The sequence below is a fragment of the Alosa alosa genome, chromosome 21, assembly GCF_017589495.1.
Source record: "Alosa alosa isolate M-15738 ecotype Scorff River chromosome 21, AALO_Geno_1.1, whole genome shotgun sequence".
NCBI classification, from domain to species: domain Eukaryota; kingdom Metazoa; phylum Chordata; class Actinopteri; order Clupeiformes; family Clupeidae; genus Alosa; species Alosa alosa.
In genome coordinates this window covers 6746407-6767983 of record NC_063209.1, presented here as the reverse complement: position 1 = coordinate 6767983, position 21577 = coordinate 6746407, and the positions used below count along the sequence as shown (strand labels likewise).

At 41.8% G+C, this 21577-nt stretch overlaps 3 protein-coding genes across 3 annotated transcripts; 2 read left to right on the top strand and 1 right to left on the bottom strand.

The window, feature by feature from the left end:
* tmx2a (thioredoxin-related transmembrane protein 2a) lies at positions 1-3732 on the bottom strand. The gene is made up of 8 exons (XM_048230793.1): positions 3514-3732; positions 3251-3311; positions 2955-3068; positions 2491-2567; positions 2282-2388; positions 2034-2099; positions 1806-1935; positions 1-891 (listed from the first exon to the last, which is right to left on the bottom strand). Exons 1-8 carry the CDS (start codon positions 3700-3702, stop codon positions 712-714), a joined length of 924 nt encoding a protein of 307 aa, XP_048086750.1. The 5' UTR covers positions 3703-3732; the 3' UTR covers positions 1-711.
* A 151-nt stretch (positions 3733-3883) lies between these two features.
* si:dkey-6i22.5 (polyamine-modulated factor 1) lies at positions 3884-16227 on the top strand. The gene is made up of 5 exons (XM_048230796.1): positions 3884-4235; positions 4397-4502; positions 4838-4938; positions 15430-15625; positions 15738-16227. Exons 1-5 carry the CDS (start codon positions 4051-4053, stop codon positions 15804-15806), a joined length of 657 nt encoding a protein of 218 aa, XP_048086753.1. The 5' UTR covers positions 3884-4050; the 3' UTR covers positions 15807-16227.
* Positions 16228-16340: 113 nt separating this feature from the next.
* Positions 16341-19759, top strand: med19a (mediator complex subunit 19a). The gene is made up of 6 exons (XM_048230794.1): positions 16341-16695; positions 16952-17074; positions 17271-17404; positions 17520-17616; positions 18058-18152; positions 19536-19759. The coding sequence occupies exons 1-6, from the start codon at positions 16476-16478 to the stop codon at positions 19599-19601; spliced, it is 735 nt and encodes a 244-aa protein (XP_048086751.1). The 5' UTR covers positions 16341-16475; the 3' UTR covers positions 19602-19759.
* The last annotated feature ends 1818 nt before the right edge of the window (positions 19760-21577 follow it).

Below are 21577 nucleotides of genomic sequence, written 5' to 3'. Positions count from 1 at the left end.
TTGACTTGTTGTCTCTTTTTTTAAAATAACTTCCATTTGTTCATTTATTGAACCACTTGGGAGATGCTGTCTCTTTATCTTAGTACATGTTGCATGTAAATATAAAAACATGTTTGGTTTCTGGATTAAGACTTAAGCTGTTTTCACAAGCAAAAGATTTTATCATCAGAGGTCAAAGGCAGATCAGAACATCAGGGATGACTCAAAGTTCACGTTTCCTCAAACAGGATATGCACATCAATTGGCCGCTTGTAATTTAGTGTGAAAACACAAACATTAAATATACCAGGGGCTCTACTATAAAATGTGGTTATTGGTTTACAGACTTATCCAGGTAACTTAAAAGAGTAATCACTGAACTCTAAAGGAACACTTGATTGAGTATCTATAGTTCAAAAAATGAGATATTGTTTTGAGATCAGTAGTTATTTCTGAAGTTACCTCGATAACACAGTAATCTTGCCATACGCCCCTCAGACCTCAGATTAATACCCAATAGAGGGACAAGAAAATACTCCTTACGAGTGTTGAGATCTGAGACAGCGGTGCATTGATTGTTACTGAGAGGCTATAAAGGCAGATAGGTGTTTCGTCGTCCAGCGTATCGATTACACAATAATACTGCATTTCCTGTGAGTCTTCAGTCAAGTATCATTCAGCTAATCTTCCTCTGACCACTTGCATTGCTTGAGATATATTGTGTTCATCTTTTTACTTGTCCTTCTTCGATTCCATGTCCTCGAACTGTTCACTGATTGGCTCTGGGTCGACAGGCCCGTCCTCGGGAGTTGAGGATTGCTCTGCTTCTGGAGCGTGCTCATCTCGCCCCTTGCTGAGCTTCGTCGATTTCTGGTAAAGTTCATTCAAATTGAACTCTCGGATGATATTGTCCTGCACAATACACATGAACAAGAAAACAAATGTGTAGTATGTTGGCATTAAGACATAGAGAGGACAACTGGCAAGTTTCACAAGCTGACAATCTGGCCATATATATACAGTACCCTCCATAATTATTGCATACCTGCAAACTAGTCACCTTTCGGCGAAAAGGTATCGACTACTGCAATGCTTCCCTTCAAGGCTGGATTTTTCCTTATTGTTTTCATTGTGAGACTACAATAAATCATCAAAAGATTATTTTGCATACCTGTTATTAGTCAACTTTACCAAGGGTGGCGATAATTATGAAGGGCATAGTCTTATCATAATCTAGTAAGCCTCGGCGTGGTCAGTGAACACAACACAGTAAAATTGGTAGGAAAGGCACCAGGCTACAGTAGGATGTCCTACAGGACAGACACTGCTCTATAAAATGGGGTATGATCTCTCTTACATTGCTCTTACATTACTCTCAGCATACTCCTTCAAGAGATATGCATGAATCTGCATACCATTAACAGTCAACAAATTAGCCGTTGTAAACGCTGACGAGCCGGTTTTCCAGCCGGGTTGAGCCTAGTCCAAGACTAGAAGTTTTTTTACTGAATGAAGACCTCCATTGAAGTTCTTTTTAAGTCCATGTACAGGAAACCAGCTGAATATGTTTAATACTGAAGAACAAATTCATCTAAAATTGCTTATAGGCTCATTTCAGTGTTAATACATTTATTGAAAACATGAGAGTAAATAACTAGTATCATACAACTAACATATTTAAATTAAATCAAAATCTAAACGTGAGACTTTTAACTTTATCATGATGTGTTTATTGTCATGTTAATTATGTTAAAAGTTATATCAACTGATCTAATATGGATTCCTTAAGATAATGGAGGAGCTGGCACAAGCAAACAGGAGCTTACCTCAGTGAAGCTCCAGGATATGGCTCGTTCCTTCTTGTCCACCATAGGACGCCGCATGATCTCACGGCCATCTTGAAAAAGAATCAGGGAGGGCATCTGTTTGGAAAGTGGGGAAGGATTTACCTTATAGCTGTGGACATAAACAAACACAACATGTCAGCACAGTATACACAGCACACTAGCACATCCCTTTCATCTGAAGAGAGAGTTCATGGAGATGTAACTTACCTCTCAGCCATTTCTCCATAACGACCAACGTCTAACTTTCCAAATCTCAGAAAAGTACTGTGATACCTGTGTGAAATAAGACAGCAGAGTTTGTATGTATTCGTTTGTGGAAATTGCTCAACAGCAATCATCCAACCGCTAAAGATCAAAGTCTCTCTGTCAAAGTCTCATGGAGCATCCCTAATTTACTCTCTATGCCTAAAAGGTTTAACTCAAAGTGTTTTTTGTGTGTTGTGTGATTGCCTTACTTGAGTGAGAGTTCCGCAAAAACGGGAGCAAAAGATTGACACTCTGGGGACCAGTTTGCATAGAACTCAACAATCCATGTTACACGACTGTCTCGCTTTAGCTCCTCCTATGGTAGATTGTTTGATAGATTGATTTTGAGATTTCATTTCACCTGATGGTGCATAATTTGAATATACCAATCAGGACATTTTTTGATGCACTGACGTACCTCAATGGTCTTGTCATTGAAGTATGAGATGTACTCAGGCCCCATGTATATTGGAGGTTTGCAGGTCATCACAAAAACTGTTGAGAGATGGGCCAATACATTATGCTGTGAATTTAGCAGAAACGAAATGTCTACAGTGATTTGAAATATCATAATACTTATTTGCAACAGTGACTGTTTTTGAAAATATTATCAAGACATCTGTTATGTCAAGCAAGGCCAGTTGTTCTTAGCATATTTATCACAGAATATTATATAAATTTACTTGAGTTTGAAATATGATCTCAGTTGTTTACTACCTTTCAGATAATCTTAGTGTTGCATGCTCAACTCACCATTATGCTTTGGGCCATAGTTAGATGTCAAAGACAATGTATATTCAGATGTAATAAGTCAAATGTAATTAAGTAACTAAGATAAAAACAAATGTGATGTTATTTAGACTAATCAATAAAAGTCTTTACCAACACAGATAGCGAGATAAAGCAGTCCCAATCGAATGTCCACCCTGAAGAATAGGATGACGTTGGCCACTTTGCTGAAGAGTAAGAGGTTACCAATATGATGTTCCACGGTAACTGCAACATAAAGCGAGTGTGAGGCACAATAGTAACTTTAAATACCTAATAATAAATATTTATCTTAGGGTTGTAGACCACAGGGCACTCGAAAGAGCCACATAACAAAAAAAATATGCACACACCACAACAGACACAGTGATGTATGGGCCTAAGAGTTCAACCTCGGTGTTGACACTTACATGCTCTGCGATTCTTCATCATGACGATGGCACTGAGAAACATCAAGATCTCCACCTCCCTCTGAGAGAATAATGCAAGTTAGTGCAGGCCTCCATGGCACCTTTTATTCGGGCTATATCCTTAACATTTTATGTCTTAAAAGCCACAATGCTCGGTGAAATGAAGTAGTCTGCCTAAAATGTTTTTGGAAATGTAGGTAGCAGTACAGTAGGTAGCAAACAGTAGCCTAACCTGGCCGTCCATTAGGTATAAGTTTACTGACCCAGTCAAAAGCGCACGAGTCGCCGTCTTCTCGCTGTGAGGGCAGGTTTTCGCAAATGCCAGGACATTTGCGTATCAGGAGAAAAGCAAGTGATATGACGAATGATACTATATAATAGGGTTTTAGAAGCCATGTATAAATCTGCGGTAATTGATATAAGAAAGCAAACACTCCAGTGATTAACCCCATTGAGAAACGTGGAGCGTGAGAAAGACTAGTCGAAAGGAACTGGAATGATCGACTCAAGTGGTAATATAGCTGGCTGCCATGACACAGCTGTTGCGTCGCCAAGTTTGAATGAGTGGCACAAATGTGGAGTGTTGAGGGCCACACTTGAGCGCAGTTGTCAATCTGTCAGCTGTGCGCACGCCTTTCTCTTCTCCAGTTCGCGTTTTGACCATCAAGACTTTCCGTAGATAGGTGGTGTTTTTGTTTTGGCGCGAGATTACGGGAGTTCAGTAGCCTACTATCTGTCTATGAGTTCAGCGATCAGTTACAGTCATTGTTTCCTTCAGGATCTGCCATAACACTGTAAATATGGATGATGATGTAGTAGAACAAGGACGATCGACAGAAAATACGTCTAATCAGGCTACTGTCAACGACGATGTTTCGGCGAACACCACAGATAAATGTTCCAGTTCGGCGCCGCAAGCGAAGAGACTGAAGCTTTTCAACAAAGTCATGGAAAAAAGCTTACAACGGCTTGTAGCTGACGCTAGGTAAGAAGCAGAGTATTTAGTGAATTAGTTTACCTATGTGTGGCCTGTAAATAAAAGTGTATGCTGCATACCTAACGTTAAAATGGAGCTGACATGGGCGAAGTCTTGCATTCAAACACCACTGATAGATGCGCATATTTTGATTTCCTTTGTCTTTGAAGTTTCCACAGATTTGCGCACTCATTCCACCCATTCTACAAGCAGAATCCCCAGGTGACTAAAACGATTCATCAAGAGTTTGTCGCTAGTCTCCAGAAGAACATACAGGTTTGTGCGCCTTGCCTACTCGTTGTCAGTGCACTATTTCTCAACTAATTCAGATATCTGTTCTTGCTGCAACTGTAGAGGTTAAATTTGACTTAAGTTTACGTAACAACTATACTACAGTTACTTTGTTCATATAAACACAACTGATTTCAAAGCAATTAGCGATTGGAAAGAAGCCTTGCCTTTTCAGAACCCCCCCCTCAACCTGATGCTCAGGTTTAATGTTATGGTATCACAAATACATGACTCACTCCTGTTCATTTAGGCAGTCTTCCTGTGCTGTGTGTGTGTGTGTGTGTGTGTGTGTGTGTGTGTGTGTGTGTGTGTGTGAATAGGATGACATCAACAGAGTGATTGAGGAAGGTGAGCTGCAGTGTAAATTGGACGAGTTGGACACACTGTGTGACTTGGCGAAAGAGAAGACTCAAACTGCCTGGTGAGTCTAGTTGCTTTTAAAGTAGCAAACACTAGTGATGTATACAGTTCATAATGTAATAAAAAGTTGTAACAAGTGTAATATTTGATTAATGTAATAAGATTATGAGCACCATATGAAGTACAACCTTTTGCGTATGATTATGATTAAATTATTGTTTTTAGATACAAATGCTGTCTGATGTTTACATACACTTAGACTAAAGTTTGTAGATGAGCACTGTGACAAAGATCTGATGTTATGGAGTTGCAAATGGAGACTGGGGTACTTCATAATATTGTTGACATTTTGAAGAAGGCTACCCTAAGCGTTTGGTTTACACAAAAAAGTTACACAATTTTAAGGCAGTGCCACTTAATATTAAGAACATGTATGTAAACGTTTGACCCTATGAGGATGTGATGAAATAATAATATTTTTTTTTTTTTTCTTAGTTTTTAAGTTTTGTACCACCAAAATAAAGTGGGTGGGATAACTAAACTAACAGAAGGGATGTAGTGTAATTTCTGTCACAGTCTGAAAATGTTAAGGTAGAATGTTTAGAAACAGAAATGTCACAACTTAATTTGACTGAAAAGGGAGGCTGCAGTGCACTTCTCGCATTTTTCAGAATGGGTTATAAACAAGTGTGTTGTGCACAAGGGTGTTATGCATGGTGTTGGGTTATAAACAAGTGTGTTGTGCACAAGGGTGTTATGCACAAGGGTGTTATTAGCCAGTAAGTAAAGGTGGGTTTAGGGAGCCACATTGTTGTGACTGCATATCATATGTTGTTGATATTATATTATGGGGTTGATTATCCTGTACTGATAGTGAATGCAATAATGATGTAATACTATTATGTGCAGCCACGTTGAGTGGCGCATGTAGATGCAGCGACTCCTTGCTTCTCCTGAACGTGCAGTGTTTTTTTTTTTTTTTTTAAAATGTGTTTTTCGGAATGTTTATCGCGTGAAACTACGTCGGAACGCATGTACAGCCGACAGCAACTGTTGCAGATACGGAAGGAAAACGGCAGTATCGATGTTTTGGACATAAAAACAGAGACGCTGGCAGAACTGGGAATACTTCGCCTGCCTACCACAACATCGGACCCGTCTGCTTCACCTGGCCGGCGTCACCGCAAGTGGTGTGCCAGGACATGGAAGAGAGGCAAGCCAAGAGAGGCAACCCAACTCGCCCAGCAATACCATCCATATTCCTGGCGAACGTAAGATCACTGGACAATAAGATGGACGACATTCGGTTGCTAAGATAAGCAAACAAGTCAGTGAGTAATTGCTGCGTGACTGTTTTCACTGAATCATGGCTCAACGATAACATCCCCGACTCTGCTATACACCTGGGGGCTATTCCATCAACCTCGCTAATGAAGGCGGCGCTTAACAGAAATAGCCTGACTTGAACTAGCGTAGACTTTCACTTGGGGCTGAAGCCGTTCCATTAACTCAAGTTAGCGGCATCTTGGCCTCGTTTATTCAAGCGAGGTTTAGTTCAGCTTCATCTCTGCTCGTGCACGAGGTAGAAAAGTAGACCAAAACAGTAGATTGACGAAAAGACGAAATATGTCGTAAAATTAAGACAATACTAGACTATTTCTGTTCGACAGGCAAGCGCCATCTACAGGATTTTCATCAAAAGTCATCAAATTTAACATAGATATAGATTGCCTACAGAAATTGGAGAATAATGAACGCATACATTTAAAATAACAATGCTATTGGTTTGAAATCAATTGCGAGTTTGATTGGCTTCACTCTTGAACACATAGACTTTACAGTCTATGCTTGAACAAAACGAGTGAATGAATAAATAGTATAAACTCAAAAACAACTTTGGCATATATTCAAAACTATCTATAGCCTACGTTCTTATATTAAAAGAGTTCACTCCAAATTATTGTCTAGGTGTAGGTGGTCAGAAAATAAATTAGTATCAACATAATAGCCTATTGTCTCCCATAAGTCCCAAAGTGTTTGAAATAAAATTATCTGAAATGCAATGGCTTTCAATTCAATTTATGCCTAGTATTTCATCTGTGTAGCACACAGTTGATTTGACATTCATGAACAATCGTCGACTCATGAAGCAGTTTTAATTATTAGCTGCCAAGGCTACAGAATAATTATCGTTTGGCTTGCATCAGATAGCCTATAATATAGCCCGCAAAGCTGTCACTGAACAGCCTACCAAATGTGCATGACCCTTTATCAGCAGACATATGTCTTTCATCAAAGATTATATCTAAAAATGCCATTATCAAGGTGATAAACAACGTAGCCTTAATACTTTGTATGGGAAGCGAACACACAAGAAAGTAATTCCTTTCCTATGCCGTCTCGCTGCACGTTACACCACCACCCAACGTAAGTGACGCAGAGTAGCACGATTCCTAGAACCACACGCATGTGAAGTTAAAACATTTTTAATCGTATAATTGTGGTGATATCTGTATTCCACGTCTTACCACAAGGTGTCAGTACCGGTTCTATTAATGAGTGATTACTGTTATTACAGATTAGATTTAGCATGGAGATCATACAGTGAAGTCGCATGTAAGATGCTCCGTCTTTTAATAATAAATGACAAATTGCTGAATACAGTTTCTTTATTGAAATGAAGAACAAAACATGGTACCAGGAGTGAAAGACGTAAAGTGAGTGAGTTTCGGTTTCGAAAGACGGTCGCCATCGCCAAGAAATTCGACAATGGAGTTGATGAAACCTAACCTGACCCTAGCCAGATGAATTTCGCTCCGCCTAGCTCCACTCATCCATCTGGAACCGATCCATTGAAGTGTTGCTTCAGAAGGCTGGGCCTAATCAAAAAATGCTTGCATATGATTGAATAAGCCACTTGTCTTCAACTTCAACCACTCACATCGAAGCCAACCCGTGACACTAATAACAGTGTCACAGTCGCTTCTACGCTATGTCACATCTATGAAACTCCCGCCCTGCGTCCTGATTGGCTGAACCATAAAGTCGGTTGCAGAAATCACTCTCAATGGAAGAGGTCCCAGATGGATGTGAGTGAAGCTAGGCGGAGCTAAGCGGAACGAAATTCATCTGGCTAGGGTCAGGTTAGATGAAACCACCGGGACACCTGAAGTTGACCGGGAATGTCGACAACAATTGGCGCACTTTTCAGCAGCAGTTTCGGCTATACATCGAGGCAACGGGGCTGGACAACAAACCGGACTCAAGAAAGGTAGCTTTACTGCTAACTGTAGCTGGGCCACAAGCCATTGAAGTGTACAATACCTTCGTATATGAGGAGGGAGAAGACCGATCAAAGTTTGACACTGTGATAGCCAAGTTCGAAGCTCATTGCTCTCTTAAGAAAAATGAGACATACGAGAGATATGTATTCCGTTCGAGGCTACAGCAGTCAGGAGAAAATTTTGACAACTTTGTCACAGACCTGAAAATAAAAGCACAGTCATGTGATTTCGGCACTCTCAAAGACTCAATGATCAGGGGTCAGATCGTGTCTGGAATTGAGGATAAGAAGGTTAGAGAAAGACTGCTAAGGGTGACTGAACTAAAGCTATGTGCAGCAGTGAAGATTGGCCAAGCTAGCGAGCTTAGCAAAAAGCATGTACGGACGTTCAGTGAAGCAGCACCTAGCAATACAAATCTGAGAGAAACGGCAGACGTTGGCGCCATATCCAAGCACCACAATGCACGTCAAGGAAATTATAGTGGACAGAAAACGGGACAGTTTCAGTGCAAACGGTGCGGCACACAGCATAAGCCCAGAGAATGCCCTGCTTTCGGCAAGCAATGCAGCAACTGCCAGGGCAAGAATCACTTTGCCAAACAGTGTTTTTCAAAACGAAAAGAGAAACAGAGAGGAAAATCGGTGAATGTTGTGGAAGATACAGAATTAGGTGACACATTCTTTATTTCCATGGTGAACTGTGAAGATGAACCAAAAGCACAGATAAATGCTGTTAAATCAGACAAATGGATAGCACCACTGCAAATTAATGGGACTATAATTACACTGAAGCTAGATACAGGTGTCAGATGTGAAGGCGATGAGAGAAAAACCAAAAATACAGAAGAAAACACTCGCACTGAAAGACTACAATGGACAGAGCATTGAGTGCTTAGGCACATGCAAGCTGAAAGTCACAGTCAAGGATGCATCAAAGTGCATCACCTGCTATTCTCAGTTGTTCCTGATGAACTCGATTCACTGCTAGGGGACAAAGCTTGTGAAAGCCTGGAGCTCGTGAAAAGGGTGTATCGAATCAACACCAGCATGACTGACTCACCTGACTCTGCTGACGTGATCGTGCAGAACTTCTCCGACGTCTTCAGAGGTTTTGGTATGCTGCCATTCACATACAAAATTCAGCTGAAAGACAACGCACGGTCAGTTGTTCATGCCGCAAGAAGAGTTCCACTGGCACTCGGAGACAGCTTGAAGAAAGAGCTGGAGCGGATGACGGCGCTTGGAGTGATAAAGAAGATCGAAGAACCGACAGAGTGGGTTAATCCCATGGTCTGCGTAAAGAAAAAGAGTGGAGAGCTGAGGATACGCATCCATAGGATCCAAAAGACCTCAATGAAAACATCAAGCGTGAACACTACCAAATACCCAAGCGAGAGGAGATCACCAGCTAGATGGCAGGCGCCAGATACTTCTCCAAACTTGATGCGTCACAAGGTTTTTGGCAACTGAGGCTGGATGAGGGCAGTACCAAGATGTGTACGTTCAATACACCCTTTGGACGATACTGTTTTCAGAGGCTCCCCTTTGGAATCATATCCTCCTCTGAAATCTTTCATAGGGCAATGGAGCACATCATCGAAGGCCTGGATGGAGTAAGAGCCTATGTAGATGCATCATCATATGGGGGTCCACAATCCAGCAGCACAATCAGAGACTGACCAATGTTCTAGAGCGAATACAGAAGAATGGATTAAAGCTCAACAAAAACAAATGCCAGTTTGCTGCTCAAGAGATCGTGTTCCTCGGAGACAAGCTCTCAGCTCAGGGCATACAGCCAGATGAAGAAAAGATTAACGCCATACTGAACATGCCAAAACCCACAGACAAACCAGGTGTTCTACGCATCATGGGAATGGTAAACTTCATCGGGAAATTCATACCCAATCTCTCAGCAAAAACAACTTCCCTGTGTGAGCTCCTCCACAAAGAAAACTTCGACTGGACAGTCAACCATGAGCGTGAGTGGCAAAAGCTCAAAGAAGCACTCACTGCCACACCTGTGCTGACACTCTTCGACCCAACCAAAAGAATCAAGGTGTCTACAGATGCTTCGAAAGATGGAATCGGTGCAATACTACTACAAGCTGAAGGTGAGCGCTGGAAACCTGTAGCATAGGTCTATGACAGAGACTGAGTGCAGATATGCACAAATTGAGAAAGAGTGTCTCGGATTAATGTTTGGTCTTGAAAAGTTTCACAGCTACGTATACGGCCTACCCACCTTCACGGTTGAGACTGACCATCGTCCACTCGTTGCAATAATGAAAAAGAACCTGAATGAAATGTCACCACGGATACAGCGCATGATGATGATGATGATGATGATGAAGATGCAGAGGTATGACATTGAACTCATCTACACACCAGGCAAACACCTCATTCTCGCTGATGCATTGTCAAGAGCTCCTGTCAAGGGTTGTGCGAGAACGACTGAAGAAGATGTCCAGGTGCACGTCAACACGGTGTCTGCAACACTTCCTGTGTCCGACGCCAAGACCCGGCAGATCATCGACGAGATGGCAAGAGACCCAGAGCTACAGCGCGTGATGGAGAACATGCGGAATGAATGGGCTGCAGGATCCTGTCCACAGTTCTACCATGTCAGAGGTGAGCTGAGTGTAGTTAATGGACTGTTGTTAAAACAAAACAGAATAGTCATCCCACGTACACTTAGACAAGAGCTACTGCAGAGAATACATGAAGGACACTTAGGTGTTGAAAAATGTAAAAGAAGGGCAAGAGACACAGTATTCTGGCCTGGACTTAACAAAGACATTGACAACATGATAAGCAGATGCGAGACATGCCAGAAATACAGAAACAAACAAACAAAAGAGCCAATGACTGTAGCTGATGTGACAACAACACCATGGCACAAAGTAGGAATGGACTTGTTCCACCTGAAAGGAAAGGACTAAGTAGTAATTGACTATTTCTCAAATTACCCTGAGATGGCATTACTCTCAAGTACATCGTCCAACTGTGTCATTAAACATGCCAAATCCATCTTCGCCAGACATGGCATTCCGCATACAGTAATGAGTGACAATGGACCATGCTTTAGTAGCAAAGAGTGGCAAGACTTCGCAAAAGTCTATGATTTCAAGCATGTCACATCTAGCTTGAAGATTAATAATAAATGACAAATTGCTGAATACAGTTTCTTTATTGAAATGAAGAACAAAACAATAATCTTCATACATTCTTTGGAGCTAGTGAATGTGTAAATCCATGCTTGGTGCACTGTCGGAAAAAAACATTTAGGCCTACTTCTATTTTTGAAGTCATAGGCTACAGGTGACGAGAGCGCAGGTTGACGGAACCATCTTTTTGGACTCGTTTTCCGACTGATTGGTTTTTTTTGCAACACAGCTTAATTTAGCTTGAAAGTTAACCTGCTACCAGAGCCCGTCTACGGAGAGCCTTGCCACTCCGTATTAAGTCCCATTGTACCGAATTTTGGATGCAGTTCCACCAGAGTTCCACTGGGGGCGATCGCCATGAGTGCGGAATGAATGGGAGTCAATGGAGCTAGACGGCTAAAATTGTCTCTTTCACCTGATTGTCATTGACAAATCTCAGATTTGATTGTAGCTTGTATAACTTCAACATGGGTTATAGGTCAAAAGTTGAATGAACGAGTACTTATGTCCTTTTGATTTCTTACAGGTTGGGTCGTTGTTGCACATAACACGCAAGCATTGTGCTAATGAATGAAGTCATTGACACATTTGAAAGGCTTTTAAGAACAATTAAGTGACTTTAAAAAAATATAATACTCAACCAAGTGTATTTTCTTTGGCTCCCCTTTCGAATACAATACTCAAATTACTTGAAAAAAAATTATATCCTGAGAAAAGTGGATTTTGAGGGGTATAGCTCCATAGACCTCCATGCATTCTGCACTCGTGGACAAGCGCCCTCATGTGGAACCACAGAAGGAACTGCAACCAGTTCAGAAACCGGAAGTTTTCCGAGAGTGGCAGTTCTCCCCTTATTAGACATTCTCTGCTGCTACGGAGCAGGTTAGTTCTGTGGCATAAATTCCCATGGTTACCAAACTGGGATTCACGTTAACCTCATTAATGGAACGGAATTCTCACTAAAATTAGCGAGACTTATCGAAATAAGCCAGGTTTGGCCTTTAGCGAGGTTGATGGAATACCCCCTCTGGAGCAGCTAACGTGCTATCGAGCTGACAGAGCCCTAGCAGACAAAAAACGTGGTGGAGGAGTTTGTGTTTACACACATGATGCTTGGTGCCGAGACGCTACGGTAGTAGCTACACAGACACTGCTCTCCACTGGCGGAGTTTATGATCATTGAGTGCCGACCCTTCTACCTCCCCAGGGAATTCACCGCGATTCTGCTGGTCGTGGTGTACACCCCCCCCCCCAGCAACAAAAACAGTGACAGGAGCATGGCACTGAATGAGAGGTATCGGGCCGTCAGTGAACAACAAAGTGAACACCCGGATGCCTTCACAATCATCGCTGGAGATTTCAATCACGCCAATCTCAAAACTGTACTACCAAAATTTCACCAACATGTAAACTTTCCAACAAGAGGACAAAACACCCTGGACCTTGTTTACACCCCACAGAAAAAAGCCTACAAAGCCAAACCCCTGCCCCACATCGGACAGTCAGACCACATTAGCATCCTGCTGCTGCCCCGATACAGACAAAGAGCAAAAGTCACCAAACCAGTTCTGAAGGAGGTGAGAGTGTGGCCGGAGGGGGCCGTCTCACAACTTCAGGACTGCTTTGAAACAACAGACTGGGATATTTTCAAAACAGCTGCCACCCACAACAACCACATTGACATTGAGGAATACACAGACACTGTGACCTCCTACATCACCAAATGCATCAATGATGTTACAGAAATAAAACACATCACCACTCGGACCAACCAGAAGCCATGGCTGACAGGAGACGTCCACAGACTGCTGAGGGCCAGAGACAAAGCCTTCAGAGCTGGAGATGTAGCTGGCCTAAGAACAGCGAGGGCTAACCTGTCCCAGGGCATCAGGAAGGCAAAAAAGGATTACACAGACAAAATAACAACACACTTCAAAGACAGCAGAGACGCACAGAGCCTGTGGCAGGGCATACAGGCCATCGCTGACTACAAGCCTGTGCCACGGAGCTGTGAGAACAACACCTCTCTGCTAAATGACCTGAACAGTTTTTTCGCCCGTTTTGAAGCACAAAATGACACTCACCCACAGAAAACCCTACCTCCCCCCACGACCAACCCCTGTACCTGTCCTCTGCCAGCGTGAAGAGGACACTAGCCACCATTAACCCACGCAAAGCAGCAGGCCCAGACAACATACCAGGCCGAGTGTTGAAGGACTGTACAGAAGAGCTGAAGGATGTTTTTACAGACATTTTCAACACCTCTCTGGAGCAAGCAGTCATCCCATCACTTTTCAAAGCTGCCACCATCATACCCGTGCCAAAGAAATCATCACCATCATGCTTCAATGACTACCGTCCTGTAGCACTCACGCCCATAATCATGAAATGCTTCGAACGGCTAGTCATGTCACACATCAAAGCCACCCTACCCCCTACCCTGGACCCCTTCCAGTTTGCATACCGAGCCAAACGATCCACGGAGGATGCAATCTGCTCTGCCCTCCATCCAGCCCTCACCCACTTGGACAATAAAGACTCATGGAAGAAAGCTGTTCATAGACTTCAGTTCAGCATTCAATACCATAATACCACAACAACTCATCAGCAAACTGGACAAGCTAGGATTCAGCACCTCCCTCTGCAACTGGCTGCTGGACTTCCTGTTGCAGAGACCACAAGCAGTACGTGTCGGGAACAACACCTCAAGCACTCTGACCCTAAGCACAGGAGCCCCGCAAGGGTGTGTGCTCAGCCCCCTGCTCTTCACACTGCTAACACATGACTGTACAACCACTCACGGCTCAACACTGGTGGGCCACATCAATAAGGGCGATGAGGCTCACTACAGAGAAGTAGACCTGCTGGCTAAATGGTGCAAAGACAACAACCTCCTGCTGAATGTCAGCAAGACCAAGGAGATTGTCAACTTTCAGAGAGACCACAAACAACTGCCACCACTGTCCATCGACGGAGATGCTGTGGAGAGAGTGAGTAGCACAAAATTCCTGGGGGTGGACATCAGCGACGACCTCTCCTGGACCACCAACACAGCATCACTGGCTTAAGAAAGCCCAGCAGCCTCTACTTCTTGGCGAAATTGAAGAAGGAAAGTGCCACGCCTCCCGTCATGACCACATTCTAAAGAGGGACCATCGAGAGCATAGTGTCCAGCTGTATCACAGTGTGGGGCGGAAGCTGCACAGATCAGAACAGGAAGACCCTCCAGCGCATTGTTAACACAGCTAAGAGGATCATTGGAGCACCACTCCCCTCCCTGCAGGACATTTACACCACCCGCCTCACCCGCAAAGCACTAATGATTGTCAACTCACCCTGCACATGAACTGTTCAGCCTCCTGCCCTCTGGAAAGAGGTACAGGAGCCTCCGCTCCCGCACCACCAGACTTGCAAGTAGCTTCATCCACCAAGCAATCAGGATGCTGAACACTCTACCCACTCTCCCACCCACCAGCCAGCCAGGAACCTAGGATCCTGTCTACCCTAACCCCCCCCAGGACCGCCCTGTGGAACTGCACTGTGACAGCGCAACCTAACGTGTTGCTGCTTCATATCAAGCCTGATATACTTGAAATGACTGCATATCAATGTAAATATACAGTACACACAAGCACAAGTTTAAACTTCATGTAAATGTTATCAATGTTATTTATCACTCTGCCACAATGCTGCTGCTACTACTACTCTGTCAGAATGTTACGCTAGGACTGTAAATTTACAACACAACTACCTCTTTTTTTGATATATGTTCTATATTTTGATATATGTTCTATATTTCAGTCTCGCACTTTAATGTCTGTATGTGGTATGTCTGTATATATTTTTTTATTTTTTATTGTCTATGGCTAGGTCTATGTCTAAAGTATGTCTATGTCTGTATTTAAAGTATGTCTATGTCTGCATGGGAAAGTAAGAAACGAAATTTCAATTCTTTGTATGACCAGTGCATGTAAAGGAATTGACAATAAAGCCGACTTGACTTGACTTGCTGTTATAGTCATGTGAACTGAAAGCAGCCCTTTGTTGATTCTTTGAGTTAACTGTTGTTCCAGTTGGCTGACTCTGTTTGGGTTCTGTGTTTCAGGCGTCCCAGTGGTGTGCCAGAACAGGACATCAGTAGCTTCCTGACTCCTTATTATAAAAAGCAGGAACTCTACATGAAGAGAGAGCTGGAGAAGCTTTGTAAAGAGAACGCCGCGCTGGCTGGGAAGGTGCGAGAGGGCCGGATCGCCATTGCAAACACAGAGCAGCGCATTGCAGCTGCAGTGGATGACTGGAAGGTGAGCACTGAAATAGAAGCTTGCAACCTCCAACTGGATTATCAAAATAATGACATCATATTGTTATCATATTACATCTGACGACAGTTATCCTTCCCTTATCTCCTTTCAGGCTTCTGTTGAAGATCTGGGGACCTGTATTTCTTCTCTTTGCCCAGAGGAGACCTTTGAGGGACTCTAAATCTTAAATATTTTTCTAATATGAAGCAGGAAGATTTTTGTTATGTTGTATATTGTGTTTTTGTATTTATGTTGAATAAATTTAAGATTGTGTCCCAATTTTGAATTGCTGTCTGAGCTACAAAAACTCGATCTAAAGCCACTGATCAAAACGTGTTTTTTGTCATTGCTTGATTCAGTGGCTCATAATCCGTCCATGAGAATAAGATGTATTGAACTAATCAAGATGTCTCCTCTATATCTCCTTGTTAACTATTTTGTTTGACTTTGGACATACCTGATTCATGACTCCTATTGTGTCTTTTCTTTAGGGTTTTTAGAAATGTAATGACTTTTTCTGATCAGAAAATTGTATGTTCAGATCATGTAATATATAATTGTATTTTGCTCTATTACATTATTAAACCTGTGTTACGGTGAAATAGGTTATTATGAAGTTCAAATAAGAGCATTGTGCACATGTTTATGGGGGGAAATCATACATTTGTCAAAGCATGAGGTCAACATGATTATGTATTCGTTGTATTACGGTAAAATTGGAATCGTCGAGGAGGCATCTTTGGTAGACCGTAGAGTGTAGCTCAAGAGAACGCAGTCTGTGGGACATCGTCTGGAAGTGTTGGTTGTAATTACTTGTTATGTCAGGTTAAATGGTATTATTATTTCAGCTATGACCGAAATATATTCCACATTATTTGGCCAAAGCGAAACTCAAGTACCTCCGGGCTCCTCGGCAATAGGTTTTGGTCCAGGGAAACCTCCGCCGCCGCTTCCGCAAAACCAAGTGTCAATGCCGGCTCAGATACAACCACAGCACGGGGATGAAGGGCCTGCTCTGCGGAAACCTGGTGTCATGAATGAACCCTTTTATTTGCTTCGGGAACTGCCAGGTATAGACTTACTACTTCAGCTAGAAGTAATCTTTCCCCTAATCCTGTCGGTATTTTAAAAGTAAACGTTGTTCTATCGTGAGTAAACTTGAGCACGATGAAGTAGTAGAAGGGATTGTTAGCTTTTGTGAGAACATTTAGTTAGCAGCTATTGTGATGTGAAATGCTAACCGTGGGAAGTATCCAGTGCAGACCGCTACTATGTAATCAAAACATACAATTAATTGTGACATATTTGCTTGTGTTTTATTTTTAGTCGGCAACGATCTGACGGGAAACACAAACCTTATAACACATTATAACTTGGAGCATGCATATAATAAATTTTGTGGAAAGAAAGTCAAAGAAAAACTCAGCAACTTTTTACCGGAGCTGCCAGGTACGTGTCATCCCCATACAGTCTAGTCATCCCTAAGAACAAAGCTTGTCAAATTTGTGTGACAGATTACATGGAAATTAATTTTTATTTTTGCATACCCATGTACATTTCTTCCTGTGTGTGTGAGAAAACACATCTGTCACAGAATGCAATGCGCAGTTCAGGCATATTAGGTCATACTTGTGATATCTTGCAGGTATGATAGATGTCCCTGGCGTGCAGGATGGAAGTTCACTAAGGTCTCTAATAGAGAAGCCACCAGTGTGTGGTAACTCCTTTAGTCCGCTGACTGGAAATCTACTAACTGGCTTCCGACTTCACACTGGCCCGGTAAAAACATACACACACACATACTTTCCTACCTTCAGGCAGGAACATTACACGACCCTTTTTTATTTGTTGTTTTTTTGCTCACTGTTTGTGCTTGTGTTGGTGTGTTGTCCAGCTTCCTGAACAGTACAGACTGATGCATATTCAACCTCCAAAGAAAAAGAGCAAGCACAAGCACAGACACCATCGGCCACAGGACCCTATACCACCAGGTTATTATTCCTTCAAGTTTACCACAGACAACATGCTTATCCAAGGCATTTCGCAGTAGCAATTGATGACTGGTCGTTTATGTTAAGCTGACAGTGTAGGTTTAGATGGTTTTATTTCTTGAGACAATTAAGATGAAATTTGTATTGCTTACAAAAAAAGTCTGTACAACACAAACCTCATTCATAAGATAATAATGAAACTTAGGCCATTTTGTCTTCAAAGGGCTTTCATCTGCCCTAGCAAAAAATGTAATGCAAAATATAATGCAAGACAAGAAATGTGACTGATTTTACAACTGTGCTTTCATTTTGATACAAATATTGTTTAGCAGTTGTATTGACTCACCAATTGCAGTACTGCCAGGCAACCACTAGAGATCAGTGGTCTCAAACTTGTGCGAAGTATAGAGGCCTAATCAACATTTTGTTGGCGTTCTATAGAAACACCCTCAGATTCTGATCCGAAGAAGAAGAAGAAAAAGAGGGATGATGATCCTGACCGTAAGAAGAAAAAGAAGGACAAGAAAAAGAAGAAGGTGAGCTAATGCCAGATATGAACTATTCTTTCTTAAATCCAGGTTTGTGCAGATTTCAACAAGTTATATGTAAGACTTTTTAAGACAATTATGGATGACATTTTAGACCGATTCAGGCCAATCATAGTTAATCAAATCATAGTTTCCGAATTACTAACAAAGTAAACATATTTGCAAACAAACTGAATTTTATACAGGCTACAAAGTTTGCATCAGTTGTCAGTTCAGGGTTCCCATGGTCATGGAAGACTGGGAAAGTCATGGGATTGTGAAATCCCATTTCCCAGGCGTGGAGAAATCATGAAATTCAGTAAATCCATTAAAAGTTTTGGAAAAGTCATGACATTGCATTATGTTATACTAGGGACGTAGGAAGGAAATAGCGTACATCATGTCAGAATTTGATCGCTTCCTTCATAGGTAGGGGAGAGAACACATGTTATCCAATCTAGTTGTTTAAGTCACGTTTCATAATTTGCCACACCTGTGGTGTAGAGTAAATTATTTTGTACCCTGAAAATTATTTTGTGCGCTCTAAGAAAACCCTGCTGAAAAAAAGAGCTAGAAACCAGCTGGTTGCTGGTCTTTGCTGGTTTTCTTCCAGCTCATGCTGGTCTTTGCTGGTGTAGCTGGTTGGGCCACCAGGTGGACATGCTGGCTCGTCCATGTGAGAAAGCTGGTAATGCTGGTGTGACAAGCCCGTCATGTGGGATACAGCTGGTTTAAGGTGCTCATACTTGTGACCAGCTTGCCAAGCTTGACATTATTGGTGTAAGATGGTCATGTTGGTTTGCTAGAATGACCAACATAAGCTGCCAGTTAAACCAGCAATGTAAGATCAGCAACAGCAGATAAAATGACCATCTTGAGCAAAATCAGCAGAATTACCATTGTAAGCTGGGTAAGCCAGCTGAGGGTATGTTTTCAACAGAGTTTTGCTGGGCTGGTCTAGTTGGTCAACCATCATATGGTGGTCAAACAAGCTGGTTAATAAGCTGGTCAACCAGCAAACCGCCTTAGCCAGGCTGTTTTTCAGCAGGAAAGTCAATTGAAATTCCATTGAAGGTTATTGAAGAATCATGGAAAGGTTTTGAAATTGTCAGTGAAAATTGGTGGGAGCCCTGCATGTTGATCTCATATGTAGTTGCTTACATTGTTATATATCTGTATTGTTGAGAAAAGCAACTATAATACACAACCTATGCCACTAAAGTGTTTAATTTACTACTAGAGGTAGCGATAAAAGTATTTAATATCTAGTACATAATATTATTGTTATTTTTTTTACATATTATTGAATTTTAGGCTTTATAAGACCCTGCTGAAATCCTGTTAAGTTCTTTAGGTTGTTGTGAGCCTAATCTTGCTGATTTTTCACCTCAGAACCGCCATAGCCCTGATCACCCCGGCCTCACCAGCTGCCAGCCAGGCAGCAACAGCCTGAGATAGGCAGAAACCAGAGGGAGACGACTAGTGTGTGTGTTTGCGAGGATGCGTGTGTATTATATGAGACTGTTTTGTGACATGGATGAAGAGAATCATTATAGATCATTGTACAGATCACTGTATTTACAGTCAACTCGATTTAATAAACTTTTGATAACAAATGTTTGGATGATGTATTTATATATCCTCTAATTCAGGTAGGCTTTGTACAATATGTGCAGTGTAATGAATTGATATTTGGGTAGGGTAAGCGCTAGCCTGACGTAGCCAACTCAAAATTCTATTCAGAATTTGAGTCTGGAATCGGAGCATTGGGACAGAGACGGTTGATAAAGCTAGCTCTAGAATAACTATAGAATCTTTGATTGGGCTGTTATTATAGGGCGTTTTTCAACTGATACAGGAGAGAAAAATGCCTCTGCACACAATTGGATAGACCTAACCAATCAGACCAACAAAATAGCCTACCGTGAATCCTAGTGGCCAACACATCCTGAGAGCAAAGATTAACCGGAGACAAATTTCTTGTTTGTTTACGCAAACCTGACCAATAAAGCTGATTGTGGTTCTGATTCTCAACAAATGCTGTTTTCTGTTAGTCTTTAAAGGTTATTGGGCTGTCAGTAGGCTAGGCTATCTTGTACAACCATAGACTGTATATAGAACTTCATATGTATATAGAACTAGAAGTTCTATATATAGTCTATGTGTACAACAGCCACAATATCAACCGAAGCGTGCTCAGGTTACCTGAAGGCGCCGTTACTCATCGGTACATTGTTGTAGAAAGCCCTCCCGGACCATTGGATTGGTCCGCACTATTCTTAAGTTTTCATAGAAGCTCGTCAATGGAACAACAATGGGGCAGTCGTGGTCTACTGGTTAGGGCTTATAACCAGAGGGTTGCTGGTTCGATCCCCGACCAGTAGGAATGGCTCAAGTGCCCTTGAGCAAGGCACCTAACCACTCACTGCTCCCTGAGCGCCGCTGTAGCAAGGCAGCTCACTGCTCTGGGTTAGTGTGTGCTTCACCTCACTGTGTGCTCTGTGTGTTCACTAATTCACGGATGGTATAAATGCAGAGACCAAATTCCTTGTATACGCAAGTATACTTGGCCAGAAACCTGGGCATACAAGCCCAGGCTTCCCGACCTCAACTTTTGTGGGCGGGGCCTAGTTGGGCCTGGCTTTTCAGGCAGTGCTTGACATCTACATACATGCTTGTTATGTGTGTCTCAAAATATGTGGTTATATTGAGTAATAGTATGTTATTAATAATGACAAGATTCAGCAGCACCTGAACAATTGGGGGGGGCTAAAATACAATTTGTTGCAACAAAATACATTTCCAGTTATTTTTATCTTCAAATTGATGTTTCATGTTAAAACTACATCACACTGGCAAAAAATGGACAGCATTAGTGCTGCTGGCAAAACATTGGACCGCATTAGTACATTCTGTAATATTTTACAATTGTGATGTCAAACAGTGCAGATATAATATAACATAATTGGCCTGTGTAATGATATTATGTATCTATGAAATGCAAATTTTCATTAATCATAAGTTTAGAAATACAGCTGAAGTGGTTGAACTTATTTAGCAGTGGAAATACTACAGATTTGCATCAAACTTCATAAAAGCCTACCAATAAAATGACTGATACAATTTGAACATCATATTAATCAGTTGTAAAATTGAACCACTAAAAGTTTCCATATTTTTGTCAAAATAAATATTTAACTGTATGCAAAAATCTACATCAGTTGCAGATGTCCACTTCAACACTCCTAGAGCATCGAAAGTATGCACAGCTAAGAATAGTCAATGGCTCATTGCCACTAAACTTTAAAAAAAAATATATATATTATTCAAGGACAGTAATTAAACTAAAAAAACATTACTCTGTGAATCTACCCTTTTATACCAATGTTTACTTTTAACATCAACTTAAAGCAGACACTGACACTCAAAATAGA

Coding starts and splice junctions, on each gene's coding strand:
- tmx2a (XM_048230793.1), bottom strand. CDS start 3,702: ATGGGGTTAATCACTGGAGTGTTTGCTTTCTTATATCAATTACCGCAG. Junction 2,568..2,954: donor TTATCTCGCTATCTGTGTTG/GTAAAGACTTTT, acceptor ATCTCTCAACAG/TTTTTGTGATGACCTGCAAA. Junction 2,389..2,490: donor TCAATGACAAGACCATTGAG/GTACGTCAGTGC, acceptor AATCTACCATAG/GAGGAGCTAAAGCGAGACAG.
- si:dkey-6i22.5 (XM_048230796.1), top strand. CDS start 4,051: ATGGATGATGATGTAGTAGAACAAGGACGATCGACAGAAAATACGTCT. Junction 4,236..4,396: donor CGGCTTGTAGCTGACGCTAG/GTAAGAAGCAGA, acceptor TTGTCTTTGAAG/TTTCCACAGATTTGCGCACT. Junction 4,503..4,837: donor GTCTCCAGAAGAACATACAG/GTTTGTGCGCCT, acceptor GTGTGTGAATAG/GATGACATCAACAGAGTGAT.
- med19a (XM_048230794.1), top strand. CDS start 16,476: ATGACCGAAATATATTCCACATTATTTGGCCAAAGCGAAACTCAAGTA. Junction 16,696..16,951: donor TTTGCTTCGGGAACTGCCAG/GTATAGACTTAC, acceptor TTTTATTTTTAG/TCGGCAACGATCTGACGGGA. Junction 18,153..19,535: donor AGGACAAGAAAAAGAAGAAG/GTGAGCTAATGC, acceptor TTTTCACCTCAG/AACCGCCATAGCCCTGATCA.